This window comes from Amblyomma mixtum, chromosome 2, assembly GCF_055824585.1.
Source record: "Amblyomma mixtum isolate Tamu chromosome 2, ASM5582458v1, whole genome shotgun sequence".
In the NCBI taxonomy this organism is placed as follows: domain Eukaryota; kingdom Metazoa; phylum Arthropoda; class Arachnida; order Ixodida; family Ixodidae; genus Amblyomma; species Amblyomma mixtum.
The window spans coordinates 146180047-146198090 of NC_143013.1; the positions used below are offsets into that span (position 1 = coordinate 146180047).

The 18044-nt window shown below is 49.4% G+C and overlaps 1 protein-coding gene and 1 non-coding gene across 2 annotated transcripts in view; both read left to right on the forward strand.

The window, feature by feature from the left end:
- The first annotated feature begins 2230 nt into the window (after positions 1-2230).
- LOC149361177 (monocarboxylate transporter 14-like) overlaps positions 2231-18044 on the forward strand; it is a 100759-nt gene continuing 84945 nt past the window's right edge. The window contains exon 1 of the mRNA XM_089569460.1: positions 2231-2348. Coding sequence (XP_089425586.1) covers positions 2255-2348 — 94 coding nt within the window. The 5' untranslated portion in view covers positions 2231-2254. The remainder of the gene's footprint in view (positions 2349-18044) is intronic.
- TRNAT-GGU (transfer RNA threonine (anticodon GGU)) lies at positions 6513-6586 on the forward strand. Its single transcript has one exon. It is a non-coding gene; the product is annotated as a tRNA-Thr (tRNA).

Below are 18044 nucleotides of genomic sequence, written 5' to 3' on the forward strand. Positions count from 1 at the left end.
AAAATATCTGTTCCAGTATGCGAGCCATACAGTTATTTTCACACATGCCTCTCAACATGGCGAGAAAGCTTGGAGAAGATTGGAGTTATTATGCCCGGGTCCCAGATTATACGCCAGTTTTTGGTGGTCAATTCGGCCTTTCGGAAAGTTTGCCGCTATGTTTCTCATGTAATCATACTCTCGGACTGTCTCTAAGTCCTGGCAGTGCTTGAAAGCGCAGTCTCTTATACCAACCTCTCATGCTCTTTCTGCCCCTGCATATGCAAGAAGTGCGTTTTCAGTGGATTCCAGGACATTTAATCATTACATAAAATATAATGGCCGATTTCATACCGAATTCAGTGATCAATGGCCCCGTTTCTCACGTCATTTTAAGCCTTATCCTGCTGACTGAGTCCTGTTTTCAACATCTCTAACTATATATCAACCTTAGCCAAGACCCAGCCTTGCTACAACGGACTACGAGCATTTGAACTTTCCATGGAGCGCGCGTTCATTTGCTTCAAGGCAATGGGAGGTTTGCACGACGCTTTTACGCTGCAGTATTCCTCGTCTGAATAATTATTTATGCCGTTCGCGGTTCACGACGTTGAATCTTTGTGCGACATGCGGGGACGTTGAATCCTTAGATGGATACATCCTCTCCTGCCGGCTGTTCGCAAGCCAAAGAATTAAGTATTTGCAAGTTCCCCTCTCTCGATTAGGGCTGGCGTTCACTACTCCCGTCCTGTTATCTTTCGGTGCAACCGTCAAAGCGCATTCCCTTAAGCTAGTGTGTGAATTTCGTCACTTTTATATCATTGAGACTGGAAGATTTTTATTTAACCATTCTTTTCTTCAGTTTTCCTCTAAAAATTTATTTAATTACTATATCTAAATTCGTTATTTTCAACCTCACTTGTTTGTTTGCTCAAGTTTAATTTCTCTCTCCTCGAAATCTTTCTGAAATTCCTCAGTGTTTATGAACCGTTTGAGTTCTGGCTGGGTGAATTTTTCTCCCGCTCGGATCTGCAGCAAACTCGCTAATCCTCCGCGATGGGTTTGTGCCATTGCTTCAGAGGCGACAAAACAACTACGGCGTGAAGTGGTGCTGAGGAGACGTTTAGCAGATGAAATCGCGGAGACCGAGGCCCGATACGGTGATGTAGTGCTCGCAACGGCCGGTCATTCCTGACGACCAAACTACGTGGATATTAAGACGGACCACTGCGAGTAGCTTGCTATTTGACATGGTTTCAAGAACACGCCGGATGGAACGAGCCGGCCGCTTCAGACTTCACTAACGTGTGTGATCACGAGGAACCGTGCTCCAGGGTAGTTGAATAAATTTCAAGAGTGGATATTATGCGGGTTGTGGGTGAAAGTTGCCATGCGCCATTGGACAAGTGCATAACGTGCCATCTATTCCTCTGATTCATATTACCTTTCGGTGTTTTCTATTGGGGCCTTGTTTCTCTGTATAGATTGTCCTAACCGTGTTATTACATGTGATTCTACTCTCACCACAGTCAGTATGGACCCGCCCTTCAGTTCATGGCCGCAACGCCGCACTTCGTTTCCGACTTTTCTTTTCTTTATCTGGACTTGAAGTAATAGAGGACGTGTTAAACATTACGCCGGTTCTTGCTTTGGAATAAACATAATCGGTGTATTTTCACGTTCGTTGACTCTTAATTTTTACACTGCTGCTCAGTCACAAAACCGTCCTCGAGAAACTCCTTTTTTTATCTCATAGAAGGAGTGGTTTTTATTCAGTCAAAATAAAAGAGAAAATATAGCACGATGTAGAAAAAGACGCCGCCGTTGCAGTGCGCACAGCGCCGTTCACGACAGCTCGGCGCCCAAGAAACCAATTAATCTCGAAGAGCCCGCACATTCCGGCTGCCGTCAGTTGTTGCAATAAAAAAAAAAATAAACGAAGCAGGAGCAAGAAGACTGCGGCAGAAATCAGAGCTGCGTTTCAAAATACTCCGTTTGGTGGCGCCCAAGGCGGTAGTTTAACAACCTGTGGAAAGCAACTGTCATAAAGCATCTGCGCACGACTTCTGAGCTGGAAGCAAAGCCAACAAAAGAAACTGACACTGTGGGGAAATATATCTTTGAAAAAAAAATGCGCCATCACTCGTCGGTATATTCTGAACACACCGAGGCCGCAGTTTTAGAAAGCTGCTTTGACGCTTAACTTAAAGCTGGTCCTCTTGCTTCTGTGAAGAGGATTTAGCTTCTTCTGCAAGTTTCGCCACAAATTGGAGCCATGCCCACCGCAATGAGGGACCAGGAGCAGTCGAAAAAGGCAACAGGGCTGCCACTTTACGGACCAGATAGCGCGCACAGCTGGATGACGGCGGGTAAGCGGTCGCCTGTATTTCTCCGCGAATAACAAAAGACTTGTTCGAGGCACTTCTTCAGCCAAACAAACACAGACTGGGAAGTGACGTCAGTGAAAGATGATGTGACAATTGCTCTGACCTTTACGACGAGCAGGCGCTTTTGCGAGCCCTATGAACAGTTGCCTGCAGTAGATTTCTCTAGGCGTTTCCTGTGTCGGTTCCTTTTTGCCCACACACGCAGAAAAATTTGCATGGATAGTCATAGATCTGGAGCTTTGCTTTAAAAGATGTTTCGTGCAGTGTCCCGTGAAAGAGTTGTAGATGAGTGGTCTAAGAATAGGCTTCGCACCTGCAATAAAGGCTTTCCTCACTTTCTGCACGCTTGGTCCGATGCCAGGGGTTCGCCCATGGTTCGTTCAGTGCGCTTGTGACGGCTCAGCGCCGTTTCGTACTTCTGCTGCTGCTCTGTCCGGTAGCAAGGCGCTGCAGCTTGCTTGTGCCAGTGTGTTGTCGAAACCGCAGGTAACTCTCGGGAACTTCACTTTTCTCTTTTGTTTCTGCGATACTATAAAATACCTGGAGTACTGAACGCCTGCGTGCATCACAGTTCTTGACGCATAGGGAGATAATAAAAAAATGATCAAGAGCGATGGAGATGTCTCTAGTGTGTCGCTCTATCAAGTTTATTCCATAGATGGGCCGCAACCAGAAGTTGTACGCTCAAGTTGAATGCATGAAAGTGCACGGATATGCCAGAGTGTAAAATTATACATGTGAAAAACACTTTTAGCATAGGAAAGATGTGATTACGAATGTAAGGTATGCGCGTAGTATTCACATCCATGCAAGCCCTGTTTACTGACTTGTGTGTCAGTAGCGAAAGATTGCGTGCACATCGTTAGCTACGCTAACCATGTGCGTGCGCGTTTAAACAGACATAGGAGAGTGACTGAATATGAAGAATTGCGCACTGCCTGTGCATATCTACGCTGCTCTTAGGATAGTTGTTGTATCAACAATCCTGAGACATACGCCGTCCTGTCGGAAACACGATCTAGGTCATTAAGCGATACCGCGTCTGTTAAAATAATAGTCCGTTCCGTAGGCACGCGCAGTACGGATTCGTATATGAATCCCCTCTTCAGTAGTAGCTATAAATTCAGGATTCTTGATCATAACCCCCGTTTGTACTTAACAACGATAAGCTGACCGTCAGATTCATGCTTAAACTCTTCAAACAATATCTTCTATTCATTTGATGTATTTTTCTGTGGCATTTGATACTTACTGCCTGATATAGAGAACCTGCGCTGCCCAGGTGGCACTGCTGTTATTCCACTAGGAGACTAAAAACTGCTGCCGTCAGTCGCTTGGGCTGCTACAAACGCTAGGGCACATTCTGAACGATTAGAAGCACGCGTTTGGTTGACAGCACTATTTGCCTCGCTTCTCCAGACATAACCCAGATAGCTGACACGCACCACGTGTGGCTTCGACAAAGCGCAGAAGCTCATGCCAATAAGCTCAGGAAGGTGGCGTGGAATAGCACCCCGAGTGCCCCCAAAACTGCTTGCTCCTCTCGCTATGCTGTGCGTTACGGCGCTGCAATCGACACGGCTAACTTCAACGCGGGTTCAATATCGTGTGTAAGTCATTTTTTTTCTTCTCACGCCTTGTGACGAAACAAGTAAATGAATTCCTATTCCATTGGTGATAGCGTCCAGGGTACAGGGTTGATGTAAATTTTCCATCTGACGGGGTAGCATTTAGGTAGTACGAGGGTGCCTAAGAAGCTATTGAGATCCCCAGGGGTGAATTGAGGCTTCTCACCCTCCAGAAATTTTGAGGTTCAGGAGGAGCCGTAAAGGCCAGATACACGACTCAAAAGAGCCCCTGTGGCCTTGAAACTTATAGCCAAGCCTGTACTTAATACCTAAGGATTCTTACGCTCGCCTCTGACGCGTGATTCAGTTATCGATTTTTAATGTGAAAGGGTTAGAGTTGTCGTCAGGCCAGAACTCCGCGGTTTTCTAAGTTCGCGGATTGCTCGAGATAGGTCGCACGACACTGTGACGTGATCCCAACGTTTCCTGATGGGCCTCCCTGGTTGGTAAAGAGAGGTCACCCGACCTTGTGACGTGACAACTGCCCCATCGTGACCAGGGGCAACCTGACCATAACATTCTGAGCAACCTGCCCATCATGACAAGTGTGACTTCAAATTAATGATTGCGGCAGTCGAATTGCGATGGAGGTGAAATTCCAGAGGTCCGGGAACTGTGCGATGTCAGTGCATGTTAATGAACACGAGTTGGTCGAAATTTCTGGAGCCCTTCACTGCGGCGTTCCTCATAGCCTCAGTCGCTTTGCGACGTTGAGCAACAGTAAACCTAACCAAACCTAAATTAATGATTGGCCGGAAAAGGTCACTAACACCTCTTTTTGGGCTAGTTGGTGCATACTTGAATTAGAGAAAAAAATACCGCCAAACCATGCACACCACGAGAAAGGAACGAGGAGGCGACGCAAGCGCTAACTAACAAGTGAAATTTTATTGAAGCCAGGAAGCACCTTATGTCAGGTGAAGTTTCAAGGGAAAAGAAGGATATAAGGTGAAGTTCCTTTTGAGAAGGTGGATGAGAAGGTTCACCTTCTCATCCTTGTCACCCTTCTTTCCCCTTGAAATTTCACCTTATATAATGTGCTTCCTGGCTTCATTAAAATTTCAGCTGTGAGTTAGCGCTTGTGTCTCGTCCTCGTTCCTTTGTCGTGGTGTGCACGATTTCTCGCTATTTCGTCTCTAATTCGAGAGAGGTCACGTTAGCTTGTGACATCGTCACAACGTGCCCACTGGGTTGAGAAGAACGTAGTTTCGAAACAGTGACTAAGATGGCGAATCCAATTTATTCTAAGTCAGAGAAAAATGTGATACACGCAAATGTCGGTTCCGTCACAGCAAAGCTGGTGCTGTCTACTGCAGCCAGAAGTGACAAAATAGCAAAGAAACTGACAAAGAGTCACAAAGTAGTCGCAACAGAAGGTGCGACAAATGGGAAATCTAATGCTATGGCATTCCGCTGTAAAGACGTAAGCGGCACCGTAATTTTTTTTCTTTCCTGTTCATTTCTTTCGCCATCTTTGTTGGTCAAATTAAGTCTTTTGCTGTTCAAGTGGTGTTTATGGTCGTTTTCACAAAGAGTGTTGTTTGTACATTTTTGTTTTTTTTGTTGTTGTTTCCTGTACACATTGCTGAATGTTTCTTTAAGGGGATCGCTCTTTATATCCAGTTCCTTTATTTTAGTGCTTCCTAAACAATACGGCAAGACTACTGGTGAAAATCAGGTGCCGCGGTTCAGTCAAGCCGCATTTCAGCCGCTTATGGCCAGGGTCACCGCACCAAAATCGTGATAAAGTCGGAAAGAAGTAAAATGAATTAATTTCACTTAGCGCTCTTTAAATTTTTTATTTTCTATAGGCAATGTGTCCAGCATAGTACAGATTGGGGAAGAAAGTAATAATACTACAGGCACAACACTGCATGCGAGAATGAGCCGAGGTGCAAAGCCGCTCGGTCACGTGCTTGTCACGCGTTGCCCTCCGGCGGAGGAGCTGTGATCGCTCCAGAACTGCAGCGCGTGCCTTTGCCGGCGGTCTGCGAACAGCTGCTGAAATCGGCGAACCCTTCTCGCGAGACAAAGGATTGCAAAAAAAAGTTAAAAGGAATTCCTTCCATCAACATCAAAACCAGCAAAGCCATATACGGCTGAACGTGAAATAAAGCTTCCTAAATACGGAGGCTTGACGGTTGCACACCATACGTGTACCAGTTGCTTCTACCGAGAGTTCTTGTTCTCTCAGAATTGTTTTATCAGCCTGATGTTAAGTTCGTCCTTATCTTTGGTGCTGACCCGATAAAAGGGCTTTTGTTGGTCAAATGTTTAGGGGAATCCCATAAGGTGGAGTAGATTTGTAATAAGGGAGTAATTACTCATTGAGATCCACCCGAGCGCAGCCATACGGCTACAAAGGAAAGCTAACGAGTAAGCTGTTGGATGTCAATGAGTAATTACTCCCTTATTACAAATCTACTCCACCTTGGGGGATTCCCCTGAACATTTGACCAACACAGTTCCCACTTCGAGTTATTGATCAATTCGCTCTCGCCCAACCATAAGCTTGCCGTCCTGGTTAGCTCAATTGGTAGAGCGACTGCTCCGGTGAAGCGGTGGTCCCGGGTTCGAACCCCGGACCAGGACGAATTTTTCTTTAGCTACGAAGTTTCTGAGAAAGCTGTATAGCTTTCCTTTGTAGCCGTTTCGCTGCGCTCGGGTGGATGTCAATGAGTAATTACTCCCTTATTATAAATAGGCTTTTCGGACATGTTCTACGAGCGAAGATAGCCAGCTGGGCTCGTAGAAGATAGGGCAGATCAAATTCCTGTAAATTTGAAAGCGGCAACGGTGTTTGTTCACTGTGTTTCACAGTAAAATATCAAAGTGCGGTACATTTGATAGAAACAGTTCTGCTTTTAGTACCCGTTTGTGCAAAATCATATGCAGCTAAAAGTAGAAGCTGTACCGTTCTGTAAGTTTTACGACTTGCAGTGTTTGTCCTGGTACGCGGCCAGGAACCATGTTGCGCGCACTGACAGTGAGCACACTGACGGTTCAAAGCCTTGGACTACACGGTAACCCATTATTGAACACAAAGACGATTGAAACCTAAATACGGAAGGTCAACAGTACATGCGCTGTTAGCCGCTGCGGTGGCTCAATGGTTATGGTGCTCGGCTGCTGACCCGAAAGACGCGGGTTCGATCCCGGCCGCGGCGGTTGAATTTCTTTGGAGGAGAAATTCTAGAGGCCCGTGTACTGTGCGATGTGAGTGCACATTGAAGAACCCCAGGTGGTCGAAATTTCCGGAGCCCTCCACTACGGCGTCTCTCATAGCCTGAGTCGCTTTGAGACGTTAAACCCCATAAACCAAACCAAACCACATACGCTGTTCATGAAAGAACATTATGACGCGTCGAGCATTCACGAAATGAATGCGTACGCTGCATATACATACACCCACAATCAGAAGTATGCAGCCCATGTAGTTCGCTTCCAAATTGTTTAGCGGGGCTCCCTAGCATATCTAGCAGTCCAAATCTTGGGAGGATTGAGGACACGATGCCTTTCCTCCTTCGAGTGGTTACGGTAGCAGAGGATGCATAACGAGACGTGCTGCAGGCCTCACAAGCAACCCCCCTGGGCGTATACTTTTGAAGTTAGGTGTACACAGTTACATCGCTTATGCACTCTCCAGCGAATAGTCCTCACAAACCTTCCTTTGTCTCAACGACAGATTGCAGTCAACAATGTGTGAATGCCTTGTGCAGAATGCCTTCAGTATCTTATCGCGGTTTCAAAAAAATTGCTGAGGCTCAGCTTGGCTAAGCCTGGGGAATGCGAAGCATATTAGTGGCTAGGCTTGGTAATACATGACTTTCCTTGGTTGAATACTTGGTCATTTTAATACAACCACTAGAAGCCTTCGTCGTGGGGGAAGGCAACGGCATGGCTACAGTGGAACGCCGACTAACCCCGAGACGCCCCGAGACGCGCGTTGGGTGAGCGCCTGGATTGCCACGGAAGCCGCGTCTGCCTGCCCGGTGGAGCGAGCGTTTCACCTACACCGAGTGTGAACGCGCGTTCGAAATGCGCGGGTGTGACGGCTAGGGGTCCCACGGCGACGGCGCGGGGTGGAGGCCGGCTCTCTCATCCGATGTCACGTGGTGTGACGTCACGGTGTCACGTGGGGGTCCCACGGCGACGGCGTCAGTGGTAGCTCTAGCAATATGCTTCGCATAAAGACGGAGTGTTTGCGTGCATCGCAGCCTGAATGAAATGAACATGAATGAAATGAAGCGATAAAAAGAGGCGTTAAACACGCGCATGCTGATATTGATATCGGTGTCTCTAATACCGCTGCTCGTTGAAGGCGTTACGCAGGTATAGTATTTTGTTTTGAGAATGGCGCAGTACTGAGAACTGCACTCCGCATTTTAAAACTCGAGTTCACCGGCGCTTATTAGAGAGAGGAATGCCAGCTTTAAGAAAAGAAGAGTGCGGTTGCTGTTTCATTCTGTGTGCGTAAGATAATGTAAAGCTTATAAAAATGATTGTGCTTGATCTTGAGAAGAAATAAACTTGGAAGAATGATTTTTAGTCTTAGAGCACAGGGTTTTTAAAAATCAGACGCGCATGAATTTGCCGGCGCTGTGTAAGTTTAGTAACAGAAAATCGGATGTCAACCTTTGAAATAATTCTGGAGAAGCGGGAAATGTCTGTTAATGCATTATATCAGTGTACAAATGTATAAAACCATTGCACTGGTGCATAATACATTATAGAGGGTGTTCAAAGTTAGGTTCAACCGTTTTTTTTTAAATGCGAAACGCCGTACGCTAATGCCGCATTTGCTCCTAGGTAATGCGGCTAGGCGGACGAAAATTGTTGTAATAATTGTCCGCATAAATTCAGTAATTATCTAAAATGATTAATTAACTTTTGATTGCCTGAAGTTAGCATTCATTCATTTATTGAGAACTTGAAGGCATTTGCCCCATTTTGTAAAATTTTAGTAACACGCCTGTGCCCTGAGATACGCACGTCTAAAAATTCTTCCCAGTTCGTCTAATTACGCATGCGAGACCGCGGCTCTCTGCGTGAAGCATCTCCCTCGTGTGATGCAGCTGCTGCGTATGGCGCTGTCTTGCAAGAGTGTGCAGCCCGCGGCGACGCGGATGACGTTTCGTTTTGTGCAGCGTTTTCCTTCTTGGCGAGCGAAACCGATGACTCACTGTTCGATTCACGAGAAAGGAAGGGTACTTCTTTAAGCAATTGCTTCTACAGGTGGTAGAAAGACGCGATGCCGCTCGGCTTTAGATTTGGCAGGCAGTCAAACGCAGCCTTGCCACATTGCCCTTTTTTTTTTTGTCACTATCGGAGGCCTCCACCTATTAGAATTATTTCAGTGTGCAGCCCCCATCGAGGGCAATACATGTCGGAGAGCACTACCTCAAATTATTAGCTGAAGGTTCCGGGTCGTCGGGCGCATACGGAAAACTAACCTGGGGCGCTATGCTGGAAGGCCCGAGTTTGCTGAAACTCGGAATCTTCCCGAGCTCTGGCGACGCCCTCAGATGAGTGAACTAATGGTAGCAAGACAAAATCCCACCCTCGTCACGCCTCAAACTTCATTGGGTTATCTGGATATATTCCGTGCTTTATCATCACATCAGCGCCACCTCATCGGCTTCTTGGGCGGTCTACAAAGAACGGGTCACGTGAGCCAACCGCCGGTGCACTTTTATTTGTGTGTCGCTCCACCAAGTGCACTGCGTGTGCAATTATACAAACGAGGTTTGTTGAATTTTATAATGCACTTAGTACACCTTTATAAGCATTTTATAGTGTGCAAGATTTGGATTTAAAGCGCTTTGGAGTGATTTATGCATTATTAAATTTTGCTTTGTACCGCGAGGGAACGCTACCAACGCCCGTCATCAGCTGACCGCCAATGGCGACGAGGTACATGTGCAACACTGTGAAGGCTACGGAAGTAGTCCGCAAAAAAAAATAAAGAGAGGTGTATCACTCCGCGCTGATCTGTGGCCGTGTGGTCTAACGCGTCGCTCCGGATAGTCGACAGGCAATGGGACCGCGTGGGTTCAAATCCCGCATGGTGAAACTTTTTTGTCTCACATTTTTTTTTCATCGCAAGTTGAATTTCGCGTGACTTGAATGAGAAAACTCGTTTTGTTCAGAATCGCTTGAATATTATGCTGTGTTCTGAAATGAACTGCATGCATCTCTTCATTACATGCATACCGCGTTAATGCGAGCTGTCCGAAATTCGTTGTCAATGAGCTCGCACCGGCTTTTGGTCAGCAGTGGCGGTTATCTTCCCGATTCTGCAGCATTGTGACTATACTTTTTAGATGCAAGTGAGAGGTTTGTGCGAAAGATGACATTCATTCGTCGGATTTAATTTTTTAGCACAGTGGTGAGTGCTCTGCAGTGGCCCGATTAACAAGTGGCCATCTGCAACTTTCGATTTCACCGTTGCCGAGGAGCCCACTTTTTTTTGTCGGCCTCTCTTAAGGTACCTGGCATGTTATGAATTGTTCTCTGGAACCGGTTAGCGGCTGATCCAGACTTCGCCAAAAGAGTCTGGGGCCGACTTTGGCACTGTGCTGTAGAGTAGCCCAAAGGATTTGGCGAGAACAATTATTTTTTACTGATTGCAATGTTCAATGCATAATGTGCCTTCCTCGTGAAATAGTTGGCCTTCACCATGTCAGGGCTGGACTTCGAAGGGGCCTTTACGCCAATGTAGGTCCCGTGGACGCATCCTACGACGTCTGTGATGCCGCCGCGGAGAAGGAAATGCTCCTAAGCATACGCACGCTCGGCCGCAGTCGTGGGCAAAGCGAGCCACCGCTTCTGCACAGCCGCGTCGATAAGCGCGTCGGAGACGTCCCTCACACAGCGGCTCACAGTGCTTTATTGGCGTCCAATAAAGCATTCTGCGCCGACGCTCCCCTGGAAGCTCCCGGTCGCGAAGAACCGGAGGGCGCAGAGGACTTGCTCTTCGACCGAAAGCGAATGAAGCCCGGTACGCACTCTGCGCAGGCGTGGGTCGTCGCCTAACTATTTACACAACCATCGTACCGATTTTTTGGAGAGGCGAAAATGTCGCTGGAATTCGTCGTCGGCCAAGGCAGTAAACGGGTCCAGCCGGCCGTACTGACATCTGTCGTCAGAGGAAGCGATTACCCAGGCTGCTGCTGCTGCCGCCATGACAGTCCCGAGATGAATTCGGGGCACTTCACCGTTCACGAGTTTAGCTCCGAGTTCACCTCTCAATCAAAACCATTGGTCACGCCCCCGGCGTACCGTACATAAATTATAGGCGTACGCGCTATGGGTAGGCCACTCCCAACATCCCTGCCGGCTACAGGTATGCTGCGCGGCTGTGCTGATTGCTGACAGACATCGACGATGTTGACCATCGAAATATAACAGGCAAAACGGACGTCATCGCTGATAAATCTCAACACCTCTGCGAAGGACACGCAACGTGGCGAAAGCCGCCGATTTTTTCGCTCGCATACCGAGCTTGCACAACGCTATAGCCTGTTGCAACCACGTAAGACAGCACAACGCTGAAGGCGCATCACACCTGCTTGCAAGGCGTCAAACACGGAGCACGACGGCGAACCGGTGCTTGGAGCACGTCCTACTCCAACAACATCGCATCACAGGTGTTTGGCTTGGCCGTCTTTTCATCGGTGATAAAGCTCAGCATCAATGTGTCAAACACATCTGGGATCGACAAACGATTGCTGCTCCAGACCCAGTGCAATAAAGTGTTTGTAATTTCCAGCACGCAAGCACTGCGTACTTCACAACCGTAACACCTTTCTCTGTTATAAGTCCGATTCCATTATTACAAACAGGATCCCTCACCTGCCCGAATGATATTAATGCGATGTCCCTGCGGTATACAACGGCGATCGACGTTATAGTGACCAAACCAGTCCGCAAAACCTTGAAGTGCGCGACATTAACAAATACTACGCAGATACGCGCGCCACCCCCTTCCCAACTTTTAGTCAGCGTCTGATGACATAGGATGAGTTGTGTCGCTGGGTAGCACGCTCTTCGCATTCGCAGTGCACTAAAGAGGCGTCACACACAACAGACATACGTAATGAATAATTGAATACAGCCAAACGACAATTTTTTTCTCACACCGCATAACAGCCGCTCGCACGGCCAATTTCTACCGCTGAGATTCGCCAAGAGCGTACTAAATGCAATGGTTGGCCATAGCGGGGTGCGGCAGCGGCCGTAGCAGCGGAGAGCTCCACCTGAGGTCACTGCAGAGAGCAGCAGTGACACGGGGGTGCAGTGAGTTCAGTTTATTGCTTTTGTTTATTATGCAAGCGAGAAGATGCATGACTGTTATATTTTGATATACGACACAATAAAATATATTATCGCAATGGCCGAAAAATAAGACAGATTCAGCGTGTAGTAGTTGCCCAGTCTTTCCAGTCGAAGGCAGCGCTACCGGCGGCGTGTCAGCGCAGGAGCTCTCTCGTTTTCGACACGGTGGGTTGCCGCTCTAGTTCGTATGCAAGCCACGCTGCAAGCAATAACCTCACTATCGCCTCTAGCGGCAGAAAGTGTCAAATCTTTGTTAATTTCCTAAAGCTATGCTTTTCAACAATGCTTCATTGGATTCATATTTTAAAATATATTTGGAAATGAACAAAAAGTTCATAATATTATCTGTTGCCTTATAACGTATTCGAGAGAAGAGAAAGAGTTGATACAAGAGCGCACCTAGTGCGCACTGTTCGTCTTCGAAAATGGAGAGACAGATAGAGCCTGAAAGAGAAGGCACGCCTTTGACGCGCCCGAAAAGGCGTGTCAAACAGCTAGCGGCGAGTGTGCAGATAGATAGCAGAGAAGTCACGATTTCGCGATTGCTGATATGGCGCTGATAACTTCAGGTAGCGCTGCGGCCTGGTATTGCGCAGTGTATTGTGTTTGAAGCGTGAAACAGGCGCGCAGGGTGCGCTTGTATCGCCTTTACGTGGCTTTATCTCTACATTTTATTGTCCGCTGCCTGCGCACGTTCCGCGCGATCTTCGTTCACTGACTGCCGTCATCGCAAACTCGGATGAAACTCGGGCGAGCGCCAAACTCGGGCCTTCCGGCATAGCGCCCCTGAAGGCTTTGCATGCTCTTAGACTGGGAAAGCATAGTATTGCCTTCATATCTTTGTAGCGTCCGTTCGTTCGCGCAAGGCCGCAGAAAAGGGGTGTTATCATTTTTGTTCGTGACGCGAGAAGCGACCGGTCTAATCTCGATTGTTCACAGCCATGAACAGCTGCATCTACGTGTTTCCAGATTACTCAAGATGATCTCGACCTGTTATCGCGAAGTTTCCTTGCGGGCTTTAAATTGAACGATGCCGCGAGCAGCAGCCATTCGTAGTTCGACAACCGCCGAGCACACCTGTTGCTTACGCCGCCGCCGAGTGATTCAGTTCTTTTGAGGGCGCAAGACAGCGCAAATAAAGAGCTTCGTTTGAAAGTCTTTGTTGCTGTCATCCTGAACGCTGGACTGCCGTCACTACAACGTGACATCTGGTGGAGGTGCTGGGTAGCCTTCCATGTACCGGACACCCCCTGCAAGTCGCGACGCCAGCCCTTTGAGCCATTCACGGGAGGACGTGACTCCAGTCCACCGCGCAAGCCGACGTCTGCTAGGGGACGCACCTGAGTTCGGGACGCTGCCTGACCCTACTCGGAAGCGAAAGCCAGTAGCAACATCCACCATGAGCTTGCCCCAGACGACGACTCCAGTAATTCTTCACCAGCCCCGGGTGCCACCAACCTTCGACGCTTCGCCTGGCGCCGACCCCGAAGAATGGCTGGAACAGTTCGACCGTGTGGCTCTCTTTAACAACTGGGACGACGCCATGAAAATTAGGTACGTCTTCTTCGCCTTGGAGGGACCAGCAAGAATCTGGTTTGAGAATGAGGAAGCTAGCCTTACGGATTGGGAAACCTTCAAGGAGCAGCTTCTCGAGACTTTCACAAATGTCGTCAGAAAGGAGAGAGCCCAGCAGCTGCTACAGCCTCACATACAACACCCAAACGAGACCGTTGCAGTGTACACTGAGGAGATGAAGCGTCTCTTCCGGCGTGCCGACTCGAGCATGAAGGAAGAAGAAAAGGTCAAGCTGCTTATGCGAGGAGTTAAAGAGCAACTCTTTGCCGGCCTCGTCCGTAACCCCCCAAAAACCGTCGTGGAATTCGTAGAAGAGGCATCCACGATGGAAAAAACACTTGATGCCCGAGCCCGCCAGTACGGCCGCCAGCAGCGCGTTTTCTCAGCAAACTGCCTGGACACCGCTAACAACGATAACCTGCGGGAGGTTATCCGTCAAGTTGTGCGAGAAGAGCTGCGACGGTTGCTGCCAACGTGAACGCAGCCGCAGCTTTCATCGCTCACTGACGTCGTCCGGGACGAGGTGCAACAGGCCTTGGGTGTGACACAGCACTCCACGCAGCCTCTGCAGCCCACAGCCATGAATTACGCCGCAGCTGTGCGCCGTCCTGCACCTCGACGACGGGACCCAAGCCCCTATCGCCCTCAACCAGCTGCGTTGGACCGCCGCCCTCTCTCCCCAATCCGCCCGTCCTACAAGCGTCGCACACAGCCGAGGAAATGCGACGAGTGGAGAACTCCCGACCAGCGCCGCCCATTATGCTTCCACTGTGGCAAAGCCGGTCACATCCTCCGGCACTGCCCATACAGAAGACTGGGCATCCGAGGGTTCTCTTACGACGCCCCACGACCCCGACCCGGCCAGCAGCCAGCCGAAATCGAGGAGTTTTTGCGTCGGGAAGGATGCTCATCGCCGAGCCGCCTGTCACGTTCTCCGTCGCCATCGTCACCACTCTTTGTATCTCCTAACCGAGGTTACGTCGTGCGTGGACACTCCCCCAGCCCCCGAAGGTTAAACTGAATAAAGCAGCCTCTGGAGGTGAGGTTGCTTCTAAGCGCAATGACAAAGATCCTCCATCGACGAGTACTCAAGACCATGCCTCAACTACGACGACAACACCGATGACGACGACGACGATGACGACGATGAGGACGACGACGACAACGCGGCCAGAGTTGAAGCTTTTACCGCTGCCCAGTGAAGTAACGTCGGAGTGCGCCCACCGCAGCCTCACTACTCGACGAAGCCGAGATCGGACACCGAAGACAACGTACAATACGACAACGCGAACAAGAGATCTTGAAGTTACGGTCGACGGTCACGCGGTTACTGCCTTGGTCGACACGGGAGCTGACTACTCTATCATGAGCGGCCCACTCGCTGTCCGACTCAGGAAGGTCTCGTGTTGTTCGTGTCTTCTTGTGTCCTGTCCTTTTCTGGCTATATTATCTCGCTATGATCATGCACCAACAAGCCAAAAAGCTACGCTTTTGAGGTAACAACAACTTGGGATGGCCCAATGATCCGCACCGCAGGTGGCAACCTGATTACGCCGTCAGGACGCTGCACTGCGAGAGTTATTGTAAACGGGAGAACCTATGCGACAACCTTCCTGATCCTACAGCAATGCTCGCGAGATGTGATTTTGGGAATGGACTTCCTGAATGAACATCGAGCGATCATCGACCTTCGATCTAAGTCGATCAAGCTTTCCACGGACAAAGCCATATCTGCAGCGACGACAGCGACTCATCACGTTGCCTTAAACGTCCTCGACGAAGCATTGAGCGTGCCACTCCGATCAAGTGTCGTCGCCTGTATAGGTACTGGAGACATCGAAACTTCCGAAGGCGTCATCGAGGGGAACACCCAACTACGCCTGGATCGAGGACTGGCCGTCGCCAAGGGACTCGCCCAAATCCGAAATGACAGAGCCCAGGTGTCGCTAACCAACTTCACCGCAGAATACCGGCATCTAAACAAAGGTACGACGATCGCTTTCCTCGACGAGATGGCAGACATCAGAGACATATTTGCCCTACCCGACCAACCCGTAGAACCATCTGACCAACGCCGTCAACCAACGTTTGATATCAACCCAGCATTACCACGGAGCAGACAAGACCAAATACGTAGTCTTCTTCAAAAGTACAACGATTGCTTCTAATGAGCATCGAATGTGCGACGAACCAGGCTTGCCAAGCACCGCATTGTCACAGATGAACACGCCCGACCACTGCGACAGAGTCCCTACCGCGTATCGCCGCTAGAACGCCAAGCTATCCGCAAGCAAGTTGATGAAATGCTTCGTGACGACGTTATCCAGCCATCAAGGAGCCCCTGGGCAGCACCAGTCGTCCTAGTGAAAAAGAAAGACGGCACCCTTCGCTTTTGCGTCGATTACCGCCGCTTGAACAGCATTACGAAGAAGGATGTCTGCCCCCTCCCCCGCATCGACGATACATTGGACCGGCTGTGCAACGCTAAGTACTTCTCATCGATGGACCTGAAGAGCGGCTACTGGCAAATTGAAGTCGACGAAAGAGATCGCGAAAACACTGCGTTCATCACGCCAGACGGACTCTTCGAGTTCAAGGTGATGCCATTCGGCCTCTGCTCTGCCCCAGCGACGTTCCAGCGAGTAATGGATACGGTGCTCGCAGGCTTGAAGTGGCAGATTTGCCTAGTCTACTTAGATGACGTTGTTTTCTTCTCCTCAAGCTTTGAAGACCACCTCAGAAGGCTTCGGATAGTGCTGGAAACGATCAAGTCTTCAGGCCTGACCCTAAAACCAGAGAAGTGCCACTTCGCCTACGAGGAGCTGCTGTTCCTTGGTCACGTCGTAAGCAATAATGGAGTTCGCCCAGACCCCCAGAAGACGGCTGCGATCGCAGAGTTTCCACAGCCTAATGACAAGAAAGCTATAGGCAGCTTCCTTGGATTGTGCGCTTATTACCGGCGATTCGTCAAGAACTTTTCGCGCATCGCTGAACCTTTGACCCAACTTACCAAGGCTGACGTGCCTTTTAAATGGGAAAGGCCGCAAGAGGAAGCTTTCAACGAGCTGAAGCGCCGCTTACAGTCCCCTCCTGTGCTCGGGCACTTCGATGACAACGCCGAAACCGAAGTTCATACCGATGCAAGCAGTGTGGGCTTAGGAGCGGTCCTCGTTCAAAAAAATGGCAGACAGGAGAAAGTTATCGCGTACACTAGCCGTTCACTGTCGAGAGCCGAAGCCAACTATTCGACGACAGAGAAAGAATGTCTCGCCATCATTTGGGCCACGTTCAAATTTCGTCCCTACCTATACGGACGACCATTCAAGTTTGTGAGCGATCACCATGCTCTGTGCTGGCTGGCCAATTTGAAAGACCCCTCCGGCCGCCTTGCTCGTTGGAGCCTGCGTCTTGAAGAATTCGACATAACTGTAGTCTACAAATCTGGCCGCAAGCATTCCGATGCAGACTGCCTATCGCGAGCCCCCGTAGACGCAGCACCGGAAGAGGAAGACGACGACGCTTTCCTAGGACCGGTAAGCGCCAGCAGTTTCGCGCAGCAGCTGCGCTGCATCCTGAGTTGCAAAGCTTAGTTGATTATTTGAAAGGCAAGACTGCATCGCCTCCCCGAGGGTTCAAGCGCCAACTGTCGTCCTTCGTCCTTCACAATAATGTCCTCCTGAAGAAGAACTTCGCGCCCAACAGGACAGTGCATCTTCTTGTCGTGCCCGAAAATTTCAGGCAAGAAATTATGCAGGCATGTCATGAGGAGCCGACTGCAGGGCATCTCGGGATTGCTCGCACGTTGCACCGCATCCAGGAGAAGTGCTATTGGCCGCGGCTAGCTACCGACGTTTCCATTACGTGAAAACGTGCCGTGAGTGTCAGCGACGCAAAACGCCTCCGACTAGACCAGCCGGACTCCTGAACCCCATACCACCTCCAACTAAGCCCTTTCAGCAAATTGGCATGGACCTCCTCGGCCCCTTTCCGACTTCGTCATCAGGTAACAAGTGGATCATCGTGGCCACCGACTACATGACCCGCTACGCCGAAGCAAAAGCGTTGCCTAGCGGTACCGCAACAGAAGTTGCAAAATTTTTGTCGAACAAATTCTCCTGCGACACGGCGCCCCCGAAGT